General features: G+C 36.0%; 1 protein-coding gene across 13 annotated transcripts in view; it reads left to right on the top strand.

Annotated features, from left to right (window-relative positions):
• The window catches only part of LOC126457505 (protein muscleblind-like), a 611,133-nt gene that overhangs the window by 571,876 nt on the left and 21,235 nt on the right, over positions 1-18,022 (top strand). For 12 of the 13 annotated variants that reach the window (XM_050093838.1, XM_050093834.1, XM_050093828.1 and 9 more), the window contains one exon: positions 8,244-10,712. In XM_050093838.1, the coding sequence (XP_049949795.1) occupies positions 8,244-9,050 (807 nt within the window). In that variant the 3' untranslated portion in view covers positions 9,051-10,712. Of the gene's footprint in view, positions 1-8,243; positions 10,713-13,537; positions 13,597-14,206; positions 14,292-18,022 lie in introns of those variants that run through there. The other variant, XM_050093840.1, reaches the window with a different exon arrangement.

Below are 18,022 nucleotides of genomic sequence, written 5' to 3'. Positions count from 1 at the left end.
GAATTTTCTCCTGTCATCAAATGATAAATAAATAAATGTACTGAATTTCCCATTAGATGAAAAAAGTGATACTCATTGAAATGTCACTGATGAGCTTATCTGGCTGGAAACCTGAAAACTTTGTATCATTACAAGGCACCGGTAAAAACAATGTGATTACATATTACAGTTGGTTATCAGTTGTGAAGATGATAACTTAATTTTACCCCTTTTATAAATGTAGCAAACTGATATTTTTACTTACCTGTATGAACTTGGCAGCTGCAGGCATACACATGAACAAAAGGTGACAAAAATGGTAGCATCTGGAATTTGAGGTTCTTTGATTTGGCAAAAGAGACTGATCACTCAGCATTTGAGGTCAAGGGAGGTAGAAATACACACACACACACACACACACACACACACACACACACACATGTATACTGATACAAATGTTCTCAGTAGATCCCATCACAGAATATACTTCTCAGGGATGTGGGAACTGACTATCACTGTTATTAATTGTATCGTACAGCAATGGAGACTTGTTTACAGTGAACACTCTTTCCTACAGTTTTAAGAGGAATTTTTAAATTAATGTAGCTTTGAATTACAGGAGATTCCAAACTCTTGTCTTACATCTGTGAGCAGATTGTCAGAAAAATTGTCAAGACATTAACATTATAAATACTGATTGAAATGCTGAACTGTCCATTTTGATCAGACTTCTTGACCAGCTTTCTTCATTGTTTTGATCACTATTTATTTATTCATTTACTTTGTACTATTTAGACATGAAGTAGCTTCACTGACAGAGTTTCAGTCTATGAGGGATCAACCATATTTGTTGTTTAATTCTGTGGCCTGCACATAATTTTATTTTTCTGAGGAATGAATAATTTTTTCAAAAATAGAAGAGTTAAGCTATTTGCCTTGATTTAATTATGAACATGTTAAAACTGTCTCAGCTGTAGTAGATTGGGCCATTTGTTAATAGTCTTTGGAAGGTTCTAGTAAGTAATTTAGGTAGATCAGAAACAGAAGTGCAGCATCTAATGATCTCACTGAAGGAAGTCAGATTTCATTTTTCCTCTTCTATGAGCTTAGTTTCATATTTTTGCTGCTTTGTGGTAAAATATCCAATGAGACTTCAGCCATGCGATTGGTGTGTCACTAATACCACAGTGTCACAGTTTCCGAAGTAATAGACCTGTTTTTGTTGTCATTAGTCCAAAACTAATTTGGTGCAGCTTTCCAGTTTAGTCTATCCTGTGAAAGCCTCTTCATCTCTCCATAACAGCTGAATTTGAACCTGCATTCTGTGATCAAGCCTTGGTCACCCTCTACAATTTTATCACCCATTCTTCCCTCTTGTTGCCAAACTGGCAATCATTTGAAGCCTCAGAATATTTCCTATCAACCTATCGTTTCTTTTAGTGCCATACATCACCCCCCTCCCCAAATTTGGTTCAATACCTCTTCATTAGTTATCTTATTGACACTTCTGATGTTCAGCATTCTTCTGCAGCACCACATTTCAAAAGCTTGTATTCTATTCTTGTCTGAAGTGTTTAGCGAGCAAATTTCTCTTTCATACAAGGCTACACTCTGCACAAATACCTTCAGAAATAACTTCCGGTTCTTACATTTACATTCCATTTTAAGAAATTTCTCTTCTCCAGAAACACTTTTCTTGCTGTTGCCCGTCTACATTTTATATGCCATCCACTTTGGCCATCATCAGATATTTTGTAGTGCACCTAGCAAAAAGTGTCCTTCTTTTAATGTCTTATTTCCTAATCTAATTTTCTTTACATCTCCTGATTTCATTTAACTACATTCATTACCATCATATGTGTATAGTCCCTCTTTTCAGTAGCATACATTCTGTACAACTGATCTTCTAACTTCCTTGGCATCTCTGAAAGAAGTACAATACTATTGGCAAGCTTCTTTAATGCTCTTTTTTAATTTCTCTGTGGTTTTATTTCTGCAACTCACTATTCAGATTGAATAATAAGGGAGTTAGGCTACAAACCTGTCTCACTCTCCACTTCAGTCCTGCTTCCCTTTCACATTCTTGAGAGACTGAGTAAACACTGGGGACAGAATGCAACCCTGTCTCATTCCCTTCTTAACTTCTGCTCTCCTTTCACATCCTTCATCTCTTATAACTACCGTTTGGTTTTGTAACAAGTTTTAAATCCTTGTATTTTTTCCCTTTTATCTTTAGAATTCTAAGAGTGCATTCCAATCAACATTGCTGAAAGTTTCTCTGAATCAACAAATGTTATAAGTTTGCCTTTCTTCAGTCTCTTCCTAAGATAAGTTGTAGGGTTGGTATTGCCTCAAATGTTCCTAGATTTATTCAGCACCCAAACTAATCTTCCATGAGGTTGGCTTGTATCAATCTTACATTCTCCTGTAAATAATTCATATCAGTATTTTGCAAGCATAACTTATTAAACTGATGCTTCAGTAATATTCATACCTGTCAACACCCACCTTCTTCAAAATTCCATTATTATGCTGTTCTTGAAGTCTGAGAGTATTTTGTCTGTCTCCTTTATCTTTGTGCTGGTTTGTTCTCCCAAGATCTCAGTAATTGTGAAGGAAACTGATCTGCTCCAGGTGCCTTGTTTCAACTGAGGTCTTTCAGTGCAGTGTCAAATTCTTCTCTCAGTATAATACTTTCCATCTCATCTTCATCTAATTCCTCTTCCCTTTCCACAATATTATCTTAAAGCTCATTTCTTTTGTGCAGCCCTGCAGTGTATTAATTCTACCTTCCAGCCTTCTGCTCTTTCCTGTGTGAGGTACACAGCTACCTCACTTTTCTCCAAAGGTTTCTTTAATTTTTAATTTGGCAACATCTCTCTCTTCAACAGCTTTGAGTTTTTCCTCTAGCCTTTCCTGTTTTCCATTTTCCACTTTATGTCAGTCTCATTTTTTAGCTATTTGTATCCCTTTTCTCCTGCTTCATTTGCTGCATTTTTATATTTTCTTTTTTGCCAGTTATATTCAACATCTCATGTGTTTCCAATAATTTCTGCTGGACCTTATCCTTTTCCCTGTTTGATCATCTGCTCCCTTGACTATTTTGTGTCTCAAAGCTGCTTATTTATGTTCTATTGTATTTATTTCCATTGTTTCAATCATTTGTTGCCTAATGCTGCCTTTGCTGCTTAACAACCAGTGGTTCTTTCAATTTATAAGTTCTTACTTATCTATAATTTCTTCAGTTTTAATCTGCGGTTCATCACCAATAAATTATGGTCGGAGTCCACATCTACACCTCAAAATATTTTGCAATTTAAAATCTGCTGTGTAAGTTCTGTCTTACCATTATAATTTGTCTGAAACCTTGTGGTATCTCTAGGTCTGTTCCATCAGGCAATCTTCTCCCAAGATTCTTAAACCAAGTGGTAACAGTGATAAATTGTGCTTTGTGTAAGATTCTACCAGATAGCTTTCCCTTCCACTGCTTTCTTGCAGTCAGTGTTCTCCTCATATTTTACCTTCTCCTGTTTTGCCTGCTATCACATTGTTGCCCCACATCACAATTTAATTTTCATCTTCATTAATGATCTGAATAATTTCTTTTATGCCATCATCACACCTTCTTTCAGTCTCCTCATCATGTGTGGATCTAGTAGGGTGATAATGCTTTCTCTGTTCCATTCACAGTAGCTCACCTGAATTTGCTAATTTCATATAATACAGGATGTACTCATGCTTTACCATTATTTCATTTCATGTTAATAACCTTGTAATTACCTGATCAGATGTCCTGTTCTTCCTGTCACTGCACTTCACTAATTCTGACTTATCCAACTTCAGTTGTCCACTTCTTTTCTTAAATTCTCTAATCTGTCTGCCTAATTAAGGGCATAAAATCTTAAATTAATTTGTTCTGATAACAGCATCCTCTTGAGTAGCCCCAGTCTGGAGATACAAATGGGGGGCTATTTTACCTCCAGAATATTTGACCCAATAAGGTGTCATCATTTTTAATCTATAGAGTAGACCTGCATATGCTTGGGGAATATAATGGCTGTAGTTTCCCCTTTACTTTCTGCTGATCTTAGTACTTACATTGCAAGGCCAATTTGGTTAATGTTATCAGGACAGATCATCAATCATTCTGAATGTTGTCCCTTCAGCTACTGAAAAGATTGCTGCCCGTTTGCAGGAATGATATGCTAGTGAGATTTCTCCATTGATATCTCTCTCTCATGTAGTTGCACATACATCAGAGGTATCTTTATCACTGAGACACACAAGCCACCCCACTATGCCAAAGTCAATGGTTCAAGGACAATCAAAAACCACATTTAACTCTGTCAAAACTTTGGAGGGTAGTATGTTTTTCTATCCAGAGAAGTTATTGAGAGACTGCTGTGAGAACAGTGGCTGCTTTACATTGCAAGTTACATTCTCAAAAAATGTCAAGCAATTGGAAGTCACTTTACTGGGAAGTTTCTTGTCAGTTTTCACTTCATAAATGTGTACAATTTTAGTGTATTTTAGTTGTTCTAGATTTAAACATTGGGACATTTCCTGATAGCTAAGATCAGCCAAGACAGTTTAGGTCAGTTTTAGCGTTTAGGATAAAATGTGATTGTTTTAATGTGCATACCCTTTAATTTAAAAAATTACTGATTTCCTGTCACTTCATAATTTTTACCATTGGTGTCTTGACTATGTTCTTGAAGTTTTGGCATCACTCAATCAAGTAAATCCAGTGAATTATAAAAATAATAAATTTAAGAAATGGGGAAATGATGGTTGAAATGGGCAGAGTAGTAGGGTGGAAAGGTTGCAAACAGTGACTAGAGTACTTTTGGATAAACTTTTCCCATATAGGTGATTTGAATAAAGTTTACACTGTATAACAAGCTCATTTATTTGTAGTCCTCAAGTACTGACAATGGATGGAAAATTTCAAATGCAGATACTACAAATGGTTCCCTGAGCAGAGTCAGAGAACAGTGGGCAGCACATTCCTCATTTCCACATACGATCTCATAAAATTCTAATTCTAATGGAAAAGTATGATGAAATATTTGAAGCTAGTATTGAACAGCACATTAAGAGATACTCTACGTTGAGTTTTTCTTAAGATCAGTCAGTAGTTCTAGAACTGGATTCTATGGTGTAGGATATCATCTTACAAACTTGGCACGTAGCAAGAATGTTACAAAGAAGTAGTTATTGGTAGTAAATCACCTTCCACAATTTCTCTCAGGCTGAGTTTCCTTGATAATGGCAAACATGTTGAGAAATTTTCACTTCGCTCTGTCACATATGAAATAGGAAAAATAGATATCTTCCTTGATAAATTAAGAAGTGAATCATTATTCTGAAACCTTGGAAATTCCAGAATCCAATTTACATTTCACATTCCACATCACATTGTTTCTTTCTGAGGTGGTAATAGGTATGGTGACACACACTATGGTGTTTGGAAAAGTGTGTGTTAAATACTGTCAGAATAGAGATTAAAATCAGGTCAATTGGTATACTTGAAGGCTCAATCTCTGAGGTGTTGCCTACAAAAGGGAAAGATCCAGCTTTGAATTCCAGTCTAGTACACTTGTGTAACTCCATAGGACTGTTTACTGTAGTACGTGTTCACCTAAACGCACATTAGATATTTTTCAGATTACCAACAGGTACTACCAGATAGTTAAGACCATTGGTTCGACAAGCATGTCATGTGACATACATCACTGTGCAGTATTCAGGACCATATTGGGATATTTTAAGCCTTCTTTTCATTAGGTAGTTTGATTATTTTATTATTTTAGTTTTTAAATAAAAACAGCAAATATCAGTAAAGAATCAGCTATTTCTTGAATATGATAGAAGGCTGTGCCATCTTGGCAACTGGTTACAATTTAATTCTCTTTTCTGTGGACGTAGGCAGAATAAATAATCAAGATGAGTTAAATCTTATGACCATTCCATCAATCATGAAAATCCGACCATATGTGCCAGATATCCATATTACTGCAATTACTGCAATCACATTAACATTCATACAGATAGTGGAACGTCTCCTAGCAAATATGTCAATGCATGTTCAAGAAATTTAGAGAATTGCTGACCATACAGCTGACTGTAAAGAAGGTCCAGTACCTTGATTATGGATGAAGCTACACCAAACATTTGTGTTCCAGAGATGCTGATTGTCTTGCTGGTATAACCTTATGAATTTTTACATTGTTATTGAGTTTGGAAGTGTGTTCAGTAGTCCAAAGAATGGAAGTCTGGAAGACCAAATTTTGATTTGTAAATCGGTTGGAGTGGATGATTCTTTTGTCAAAATCATTTCCCCTCTGATGAATGTGACTTCGAAATCATCATGAAAAGTAACGCCTCCAAATTTTGTATGCAAAAAGCCCTTAAAGCTATTTAAATAAAACAAACATTAACATTCTACATGTTTGTTCTTCATTTCTACATATTTGCAACCCTCTGCAGCTAGAGGGCTCTGAATTGTAGTGTGTGACATGGAGGTGTGTAAAGTGACTACATTGGTGCATGAGAAACAGCATGCTGTTATTGATTTTCAAATTTGAGGAGTTGGACCACACATGGAGCATCCTCTCCTTCAGCCACTATATCTGCAACGATCTGTTGCCTTGGGTTCACCGTCTTTAATCATCCTCTGTGCAGCCCTGACTTGGCCCAGTCTGATTTTTGACTGTTTTCAGAACTTAAAGAACACCTCTGAGGACTTCACTTTGATAGTGGTGAAGTGGTCCAAGCAAAGGCGACGCTATGGTGCCATCAACAGTCTCAAACATTTACAGTGACAGTATCAACAAACTGGTCTCTTGTTGTGAGAAATGTGTTCATTACCAGGGTGACTATGTTGAGAAATAAATATGTAGACATGAAGAATAAGCCTGTAGCCTATTAAAGATTTTTATTTTATGTAAAAAACCTTTAAGAGTTATAAAAAATTCAGAGGCATTACTTTTCAGAATGCACTAGCAATTTTTGTGTGGAAAGATGTCGTTTGAGATTTATTGCAGCAAGAACCTCTGCATCCCTATCATCTCTAAAACATACTCTGAATCACTAGTTATGATCAGGAGTCAATTGTGTGCAGCCAGTATTGTGAATTTATGCCTCCAACCACCAAAACCATGTTGCAATCACTTTAGGTAATCTAGGTATCTCTCTGCATAAACCTGCTTTGCTTCCTGGCAATTCGGGTCACATTGTCTGACTACTACAAGCATATCAAATGCCTATTACTGAGCAAATAACATAAACATAGTCAAGACAACCACATGAACTTTTTGACAATGTACTATCAAAATTCTGGTTGTTAGACATGAGTAAAGACACAAAAGTGAGAGTCTTCGAGTTACACTTCTAGTATGAACAGTTCCCACTTTCTTGTTAAGCTGGTGTGAGATGGTGTAAGCTTTTGATGACACTGAACTGGCACAAAGTACCATAAACCTTTTTAGGCTTAAAATTCAATTTTGAGAGCTCTATTCGAAAGTCATAATTTTGTCCTATGTTTTCATTTGAAATTCTAAAGTTGACTTCTTTTTTATTTTCCAGCAGCTTTAATGCAATTTGAGGTTCACCATACAGTTTCCTCTTACAACTTTGTTGAAAAGTCATTTTGCTCTTGTGTACAATCTTCATTTTCAATTAAGCAATGCCTTTAAAATGTTGCACGTAAGTGTATGAATTGTAGCAAAGATTTTTACATCCACTGCACAAACAGAAGTGAAACTGTCATTTGAAGTGAAAACTGTCATTTGCTGCATATTTTTTGGGTAAAAACTTTATCAAACTGCCTTCTAAGCTAACATCTACAAGAATATTTTTTCTGAATGTCTTGTTTGTAAATGAAGTTCCATTTATGGACTTTCACATGTGATCATAGGAATATGTTGATGCTGATGATTTAATGTTAACTTGTTACACTCAAGTTAATGTATGCTAAATTTGGGTACTGGCTAGTGCATACGGGTTTTTGTGATTACTTTTGGTATGTGTGGCATATTATTGCAGTACTATTGCACTATTGAATATAAATGGTGCCAATTTGAATTTAAATGTCTTTTGTCTTTGCTCTGACAGATTTGTAAGATCCATAAGTTCTGTAATTTGTAATCTGTAGAAATGAAGATATTTATTCAGAAATAAGTGTGTGTTGTCAGTGTCTGTTAATCACATTTTCCATGCACAATTTGTATTCAAGAAGTGAGTAAAAGTTAGTCTCTTTGCAGGGCTTCCCTGGAATGGTCCCCTATAAGCGACCAGCCGCAGATAAATCTGGAATGCCTGTATACCAGCCCAACACCACAACTTACCAGCAGCTGATGCAGTTGCAGCAGCCATTTGTCCCAGTGTCATGTGAGTACTCGAGTACCCCCACTGCCACTGTGACTAGTGCCTCCCTCAGCCCTACTGATTCACCTGGAACCAGCAGTGTGAATGTGGCTGAAGCTTCAAAGTCGGACGAACCAGAGAAGGTGCCCTCAGCAAGTAGCATTCCTGCCCCATCTCAGTCTTCTGATCCAGGGACAGCTGCAGCAGCAGCAGCAGCCGCGGCTGCTGCTGCCGCTGCTGCAAAGGAAGTAGCGCAACAGAACTATGCAAAAGCAGTGAAGATGGCTGCATCTGGAATAAACCCCATGATGGCACTCAATTATACTGGCGTTGCACTCAACAAACAGGCTGTAGCTGTAATGCCTCCCCCACCTCCACGATTTGCTCCTCCAACTCCGTCACCTGGAACAGTACCTGGGATTAGTCTTGGACACCCTGTGGCTTATCCACAACCACAACCTGGACTGTTTACCTTTAACAGAGCCCCTAATCCATCTGCCCTTATGCCCCAGTACCAGTTTTTGAGGCCACAACTGATGCCTTCACCATACGCTGTTGTATCACAGCCTCCCACACCTGTGGTCAGTAATGGTATTTTCAGCCATATGATGGCTCATTATGGCACATTTACAACCCCATCAAACAATAATAATGTCATTACAAGTGTAGCACTTCAACCATACAAAAAGATGAAAACTACATAAATTTTTGTATACATTTGTGTATTATAAACATTTAAAATGTCTAGTCAAAATTCAGCTGAAATTATGAGGAATAAAGGTCACAGGGGAAAATGAAAAATTCTCCTGTCTTATGACAAAGTCATTCATTTGCCACTAATGGACCAAAAAGTGTGTGGCTAATAAATGTTGGGGGAGGAATGCTGCCACATGAGGGCACCCAAGGGAGGCTCTCATTTATGGCTCGTAGTCACATTGACATTGTAACGAGCTGTGATAAATTAACTTTAGGTAGAACTAATTATGTATGACAGTGGTGCTGTATGAAAATAAACAGTTCTTCTGTCAGCATAGTTCCTTGTATCAGTTTTCTGTGCCGTTTCACTCAGACAGTGTAAAAGGCAGTTAAAGTTTTAACTATGTTTACTGTTTTGAATTTTAAGTGCCAGAGAGAACTGTATTCTGACAATGAAATTTCCCTGTCTCCCTGATTTGCATGCAGTGGGGCATAAAATAAACAAAACCAGTAGAAATTTAGCATGGTAGATATATGGACATTGTATACTTTTTAAAATCTGTTAGTTAGTGCCACAGTAGTTGTCTGTTATTAACCCAAGAAGACCCATTTCTTACTATCCAAAGCACTCGCATTTATCTGTACATATAAGCAACATTAAAGATATCAAGTTGTAAAAGAATAATAATATTCAGTCTCTTCTAAAGAATACAAACTCATCTGGTGGCTTTTTGGGTTATGCTGTTCCCTGTTCACTATGTGCCACATATTTATGGCTATGTATTCACTTATTTAACGTTGTAGTTTTATTATTGTATATCTGTTTGTTATTTTTAGTCAATCTTCTTATTATTGGAATCTTGTCCAGTACATAATCTGTTATGTAGAGAGCTTTTATATTTGTAGTTAATTCATAAAGGAACTGTATGCTTCCTCATATTTGTACAGCACCTTGACAAATAATTAATTGCTTAAAGGGGCATTCTTTCTTTAAAAAATTTAAAGTAAAATGGTGCTGCTGTAATGAATTCATACAGTTCTACTTTTTAAGTGTTCCTATGTTAGCAAGTTAGTATAGTATCTTAATGGTCATTGACCTATGTTTTTAATATTTTGGTATTAATGTTAAAATGAAATAATTTCTTTTAAAGTAGGATATAGAAAGATATATAAATAAAAATATATAATATTTAAAGAGAATTTTATTCTACTAATTATGAAAACATTTTGCATTTCTAAGATGTTGTTTTAAGCTATAACAAAAAATCTAATTTCTGTCCTTATTTCAAGTGCTATTAAAGTTTTGTGTAACCACTGAAGTGTCTGCCAGTTTATACTTATAATGTAATGTTGATCAGATGCTTGTGGAAGTGCTTACCCAACAGAGACAATTGTAGTGGGCATTGGGTCACACACTGCAGCATTATTATGCTCGCTTCATTTCGTGGCATACCGAAGAAAGTGCCTTCTGCTACTGTCCTGTACTGATTTTTAAGGATTTGGGTTTTTATTACAGTCTGCCTGACTTGTCACGCTTATTTGCCATTGCCATCACTGAGTTTTGACTGTATTCCATACAAATGTGTATTGTATTGTCTAATCCTGCTGATCTTTGTATGTAAAGAAACAAACACCAGCCAGTATTTGTAATAATAATGCTTGGAAATGCATGATTATTTGTTTTATTAATGCTTCTTTTCTCAGTCTTCTCATCCCCTCATATTCCTACATTTTAGTTTTACATGAAACAAAATAAATAAAGTATTTAATTACAGAACCATAAAATTAAATTTTTAGTTTTCCAGTGTTCCGTTCCTTTCTCTACATGTCTATAGAGCGGCACCATCAGGTAAGGCAGTTAGATTCCTTTTCTAATACTAACCTTCATTCCTGTTCCTCAAATGTTCAGAACTGCAGGAGTTAGCAATAGTAGAAAGTTCTGAAATTAATAGAGATAATTTGTTGCATATTACTCATTCTATACGATATAAATATATTTATAAGTCCAAGTTTTAATTTACTACCAGTCTTTGTCTCTAAGTCCTTATTTGCGTAGTGAATGCACTTGATGTCATATTTCACACTACCTGTAGCATTACAACTTCATATCAAACTGCTAAATGATTGTTGTTATCCTGTAGCTTTACATCTGTTGCATCTTTGTAAAACAATCTGCTTATTTCAAGGAGTAAGGGTGAATGAAATGCAGAACAGTGTGAGAAATGGGCTACTACCAGTATTCGCATAGTAACAGCTAATCTGTTAACAAAGTATCTGTCACATGTACAGCTGTCTACAACAAAAGAAACAAACTACAGTTCTAGAATGCTAGCACGGAAATCAACATTTATGTAATGGTTGCATGATTAAGTTATAATCACAGAGATGGTCATTTATTCTCATTGACTTTTTGGGTATAAATATTGCTTTTTGACATCTTCAGTGCACTGTCTGCTATGTACATTGTAAATGTGGAAAGCGTACTATCGGAAAAATGAATGCATTTGTGGCTTTTGCAAATTTGAGAAACACTTTTCATGCTTTCTCTTCAGTAAACACTGTTTTTCATGTGCTGAGAATACAATATGTCAGGAAAAAAAGCAATTTAATAGAGAAGAGTGTAAAATATTCAGAAACTTCTGAAAATTTATAATGCAGTTTTTTCTGAACATTACTCCCACAATCTCATTTCTACTTTTTTTTAAGTTAATAAATATATACCAAAAACTTGAACAGCAGCATACAATGAAATAAATTTATGTCCATATCTCTGGTCATGTATGTATTGACAGAGAGTTTCAGTGCTTGTTGTTTGACTTATATGTACATATATTTAAATATGAATATATAATCAAAATGGGTTATATGTATACATCTGTTATACCACTCAAATGGTATTGTTAACATTCTACACATTCATTTTATTAATTCATTCATGCCTCTTATTAACATCAATGCCAGTTTCCTTAAGGAAATGCTGAAACAACACAAGTCAGTTATTGAGGCTGGAGCATTTATACATTGTCTGCAAAACGGTCCCTCATTACTGTGTGTTTCTTAAAATAACAAATATATCTGAGTGAATTTTTATACAAATAACAGTTCTTCTATCATTACATTGCTGTTATTTCACTGCTTATGAATACATTCTGTACATGATAGCTGTTTGAGCAAACACTATTCTATAACTAGTATTGCCAAGGTAAATAGTTTTATAGACTGGAGCATGACTAGCAGTACCACGCAGTAGGTTTGTTTTTTGCTATTTTCTCTTCATGGCGTGTACTGTTCAGACCTTTGTTGTGTGTTTAGTTGGTAAGCGCATTGAAACATATTAACCATGTAGTACAGCTTGCTGTGGAGCACTGAATTGTAATTTCGTGTTTGATATTACTGTTGTAAAGATTTGTATTTGTTCTTTCATATGTATTTAACACTTTCCACTATCATTCAGATAATGAGATTTGTAAGTAATGTACCTCACAGTCATTTAAAGAAACATCACATTGTGTGTGTCCACAACACTCTTAATTGAACTGAATTGTCAACATTGAGTCAATAAAGACTGAATTTTAAGATGAAGTACTTCAGATATGATACTGTATCCTAATGATCCTGCCAATATATTCAATCCTTCCTGTTTATATATAAAATGTTTGTATTTAATTCATACATACATGTTACACAAGATTAACTATCCTATATCTAGAGCATTTTTTTTTCTATTAAATTCACATTATATGCAAAAGATTCTGCAACAACCGGTTTTCCTTTTAAAGATCCTGAACTTCTTCAAATCAAACACTTTTTTCTGTTTAAGGAAAAGAGCATGACATAAAACAGTAGTAGCTTTATGTGACGTTGGGCAAAGAATAGTGTTTTTCACTTGGACTGAGCAGTAATTCTTATCTGTGATAAACCAGCTTTGAGAGAGATAATATGTTTACAGCTATAGCCAAATTAACACTAGTATTTGATATTAAGTTTTCTATCTTCTTAATATTTCGCATGCCTTATGTAATTTTTCTGCTATTTCTCTTTTTTTCATGCTTTCCTACACTTTGGCTGAATAACGATTCCCATCGCACGCCAACAATCGCTCTACTCCCACACCTCGGAACTGTTCCGTTTTCCTCGACATATCAAATTTTTAATATCCTCTCATTGTTACTGTGTGGCGGTTAACTGTCAATCCTTCAAAAATTACATAATAAAACAACTCTTTATTTCGTTATCTTGTGTTATGTGTGTGCGTATTGGTGGTTTAAACATTGGTGTGCCTTGATGGAATGCAACGGATTGTCGTGCCGCTGTGGATTATTGAAATACGTACACCATCTTCGGAATGTGCTGCTGCGGTGTGGGGAAACATAAAATGGTAATGAACGCTGATGCGCATCTGGCTGTGCTTTTCCCCTTGGCCTGCACTGCTGCCTTCTCACGTACGCCCGCCACATGCTTGTTACGCTGCATGTCGTTTGGTTCGGGCACCAAGCTCTAGCCACAGTGCCCGCAAATGCTCCTTTTGTGGTCTACACAGATGATCAAGGACAGGTAGTTGAGCTTTTATTTCATCGTATTTCATGTTAATGTTTTTTATCCAAATTCATATTGTTTTACATAGAGATCAAAAGACATAAAAAACAGATTTCATATTTACAGAAACAAATCTGTCATTCCTTAGTTTAATGGTAGGACTTAACATGCGCTTTGAACAGTTTAAGAATCTCTGTTTTTGCACATTTCTTAGAAAATCTGAACAGCAAATTTCAGATTAAGCAGTGATGCATGTGATACTTCTTTGTAATTTGTCTGGTTTTGGCTTTATATTAACCCTCAAGGAAACTATGTCACTTGTTGAATGCTGAGAAGCAATAGTTATGGTGAGGTTTTCAGAAACAGAGTAGTATATAAATATATAGTAACGCATGTCCATATCTGCATTTTTAATTGTTACATGAATTTAAGAAATGCACGTTACATGTTTCTGTAGCTTGGTAATCATTCCTGTCAAATATAGCTGTGACTTGAATCACATGAAATATCATATATAATATAACAGAGTGAAGAAACATTTTTTATCATCTAATTTGTTATTGCTAAATGAGAGCATAATTTTTATTGGAGTCTTGTTACATTCTGTACTATAAATTTCCTGTTTCAGTTACTGGACACCCTCCCGGTGTGCCAAGATTTTAACCGACAACTGTGTAATCGGCCTGCCTGCAGATTTGTTCATCTTCAGGAAGGTACAAGCAGAATACTTCCATAAATTTTATGGTGCTTTTTCCTTGTTAAAGTAAAATTTCAGCTTGAAGCTAATTCAAGATGGAGTATCAAGTTGTCATTGTTTTTAATATGTTTATAATGATTGTTTAAACAAATTTATTTCATGATGACAAGTAAGCTGACTCACCACCACCACCACCACCAACACGACATACCACCCCCCCCCCCCTTTTTTTTCAATTTTCACTAACAATTGAACTTGGCTGATGCCTAGATGCTCAAGCACAAGAATTTCAAGTTGCTTCCATGGAACTGCAAAATTGTCCTGTTTCAGTTCACTCTGCAAGTATTGGTAAAAGAAGAGCTGATGCGGATTATCATTAATACCTTAACCTATCACAACTGAGTTAGTCATGAGTGTACAGAGTATCTATGAACAGAAATACAGATAAGAACACTATGACTGTGGTTTCAAGCTGGATCAATTATAGTGAACTGATTCAATAATTAGGCACCACAATACTTTTTCCTTTTAAAAAAATGCATATCTTACACTTTTTAAATCCTTAGAACATGATGTATGTTGTAGGTCATGTTTCTTGAGGAATACCATTACAAGAAGCTGTTGTTGTTGTGATGGTGGTCTTCAGTATGAAGACTGTTTGATGCATCTCTCCACACTAGTCTATTCTGTGCAAGCTTCTTCATCTCTGCATGACTTCTGTAACCTATGTGTATTTGAAACTGTTTATTGTAGTTAAGTCTTGGTCTCCCTCTGTGCTTTTTGCCTCCCAAGCTCTCTCCATTACCAAATTGGCGATTCCTTGATGTCTCACAATGTGTCTTATCAAACCATTCCTTACAGTTTGATTCAGTACATCTTTGTTAGTTATTTAATCTGCCCACATAATCTATGGCTTTCTCCATTTTGAAAGCTCCTGTCCATTTCTGAATTGTTTATTCTCCACATTTCACTTCCATACAAAGCTGCCTCCAGACAAATTCCTTCAGAATCAAGTTACTGACACTTGAATTTCAATTTGATGTCAGTGAAGCCCCACACTCCAAAGAAAAGTGTAATCTCAAATATTTACTGTTCTCTTATGTAATAAGAAGTCACAGGTTGCTGTTTCTTCTGTTGTGACAGATAGCACTGTTGTGTGGTCTGGTGTGTTGTTGACTCTATTGTTAGATTCAGAGAACAAATGATTTGAAGTAAGCAATGCATCACATGCCATACCATAAAGATATGAATATACAGGGTGATTATAATTAAAGTTCTAGTTTCAAAACACCTTCATAATGTAAATGGGTTTGGCTACAAATTACAGATGAATCACAATACAACAGCTATGATGTGAGTTGCACATTAAACAAACCATACTGTGCAATGTGCATGACTGCATAAGTTGACATTCAACAGTTGCGGCACTGTTATTTACATAAGGCCATCCACCATGGCAAGGTTGTACCACATCGGATGGAAAAAATCAGTATTTGATTGTCCTTTTTAATTGTTGTGAGACTGTCACACACAACTGAACATGTCTTTTCAGTATGCTGCAGCAAGCTACATCAAGAAACAACTTACTCCGCAGCAGATCAGAGTGTCTTACAGGTCATGTTCAGATTGCGTTGCTCAGTGCTTGCCTTCAATCAGCTGCATTTGTAATCAGAGCACTGAACACAACATCTTTCAGATAACCCCACAGCCAGAAGTCACATGAATTAAGATTGTGCGAGCTGGACATAAAAATGATCCTACCCATACATAAACACTGTTGAAGGATTGTGATTACACTGATGTACAAAAGACTGTTATAGCATTAGCCAGTGTTGGTATAGGTAACAAGACCAGCAGGACCCATCTCTTTGAAGAAATACAGCCATTTGATAAACAATGCTATCAACCCACACCACACAGTTACCTTTGCAGATTGAAGCTGTAATGACTGATGTGTGAGCAGATTTTTCCTGGCCCGTATTCTACACTTCTTTGTATTTATAAGTCCTTAAAGATGGAAATGGGCTTTGCCCATCCACAGAACATTCCATGGTCATTCATTGTCCAGTTCCATGCAAGCAAGAAATTCCAGAGGAAACATTTGTCTTATTGGCGTGTGCTGGCCGGTGTGGCCATGCGGTTCTAGGCGCTTCAGTCTGGAACCGCGTGACCGCTACGGTCGCAGGTTCGAATCCTGCCTCGGGCATGGATGTGTGTGATGTCCTTCGGTTAGTTAGGTTTAAGTAGTTCTAAGTTCTAGGGGACTGATGACCACAGATGTTAAGTCCCGTAGTGCTCAGAGCCATTTTATTGGCATGTCAGCACGAAGAAACCTCTGAACATAAGTTATCTTCTACTGGTGTCAGATCAGTTGTTTTCCTCCCTTTCCCACGTTGCATTTCAAAAGAACCTGTCCAGACCCTTGGCAGACATCAGCCCAATGCCTTTTTTCATACCCTTGAGGGCCGGGAATATCTGCAGAGCTACTGGTGCACAGTCACCATCATTGTAAAAAGGCTTTACAGCAGTGAGGATCATCCATTGAGACAGTCATGCTGAGAATCACAGGCGTGTGCTGAGGAACAGTCATGTATGACACATCTTTTATTTTGCATATTCTGCCACTTACAGTGCCATCTAGTGGTAAAATTTTCCTTAAATTTTTTTTGCTTGCGTAATGTTTCCCCCTCTGTCAGTAATATGATATTCAAATTTGATGTCATTCTGAGCAGTGGTTAATTTTTTTATAGCACTTTGAAACTAGAACTTTAATTATAATCACCCTCTATAGTATCTCACCAAATGTGGCATGTCATTAGTGGGAGAACAGAAACAGGAATTGCAGATATCTGCATGAAATTATTATGTGTATAACTAAACATAGTCTGTGTTGTTATTTCCATGTGCATCAGGAAACAACAGAACCATTCAATAACTTCAATAATTTAATAATAATTATTATGTTATTTAGTTTCGCCAGCTTTAATAATTCATTAATTGGTTGGACTGTTGAGCAAAATATTAATTATGTTCTGAATGAAAATGATAAATGCTTTTGAGTCAGGTTTATGGATGTTGACAACATTTTTGTTAAAGAGTTTCTGCATGAAAACAGCTTATTTTTAATTCAGACAGGCTGACTCTGAGAGGAATATATATTGATAACTCTCATATTACAATGAGTGCAAAACATATTGAAATCTGAGGGCAGTCTTCCATAACTTCTATACATGAAAAATAACAATGGTTCCAGATAGTCTTTCTAAAGAGGAGGAATTAATCTGCTGTAGAAAAATTTAGAGCTCTTTTTAATCTTGAGCCCATGGTATGAAGATATGTCACTATTGTACAATAGCATGGGACACAGTGTTTAGCAAATATCTGTATTTTTTAATAAGTGTAATAACACATTTAAAATGTAGAAAATATTTGGTTATATACCAATAATATTAAGGCATGACCTAAGAGAACCATGTAGTAGATATCTGCAGGTTAAAGATTGTAACTCACATCAGAATAGCAGTCACTTATTGACTGATCTGTCTTTATAAAAGCTGTACATGTGTGAAGCAAATACAGTAAAAAGATGGAATGTTTGTTTTAGTATTTTGTCTGCAAAAAGAATTTTGATTGCAGTATTTTTTACTGTCTGTGACAGATAATCTAGAAAGAAAGGAGAGTCTGGAACCACAAAGATTACTTTATTTGTCCATAGTAGACTGACATCTGTAGAGTTGGCAGCAAACA

Source organism: Schistocerca serialis, chromosome 2, assembly GCF_023864345.2.
Source record: "Schistocerca serialis cubense isolate TAMUIC-IGC-003099 chromosome 2, iqSchSeri2.2, whole genome shotgun sequence".
NCBI lineage: Eukaryota > Metazoa > Arthropoda > Insecta > Orthoptera > Acrididae > Schistocerca > Schistocerca serialis.
Note: the sequence above shows the minus strand (reverse complement) of the source record. Positions and strands in the feature narration are given on the sequence as shown.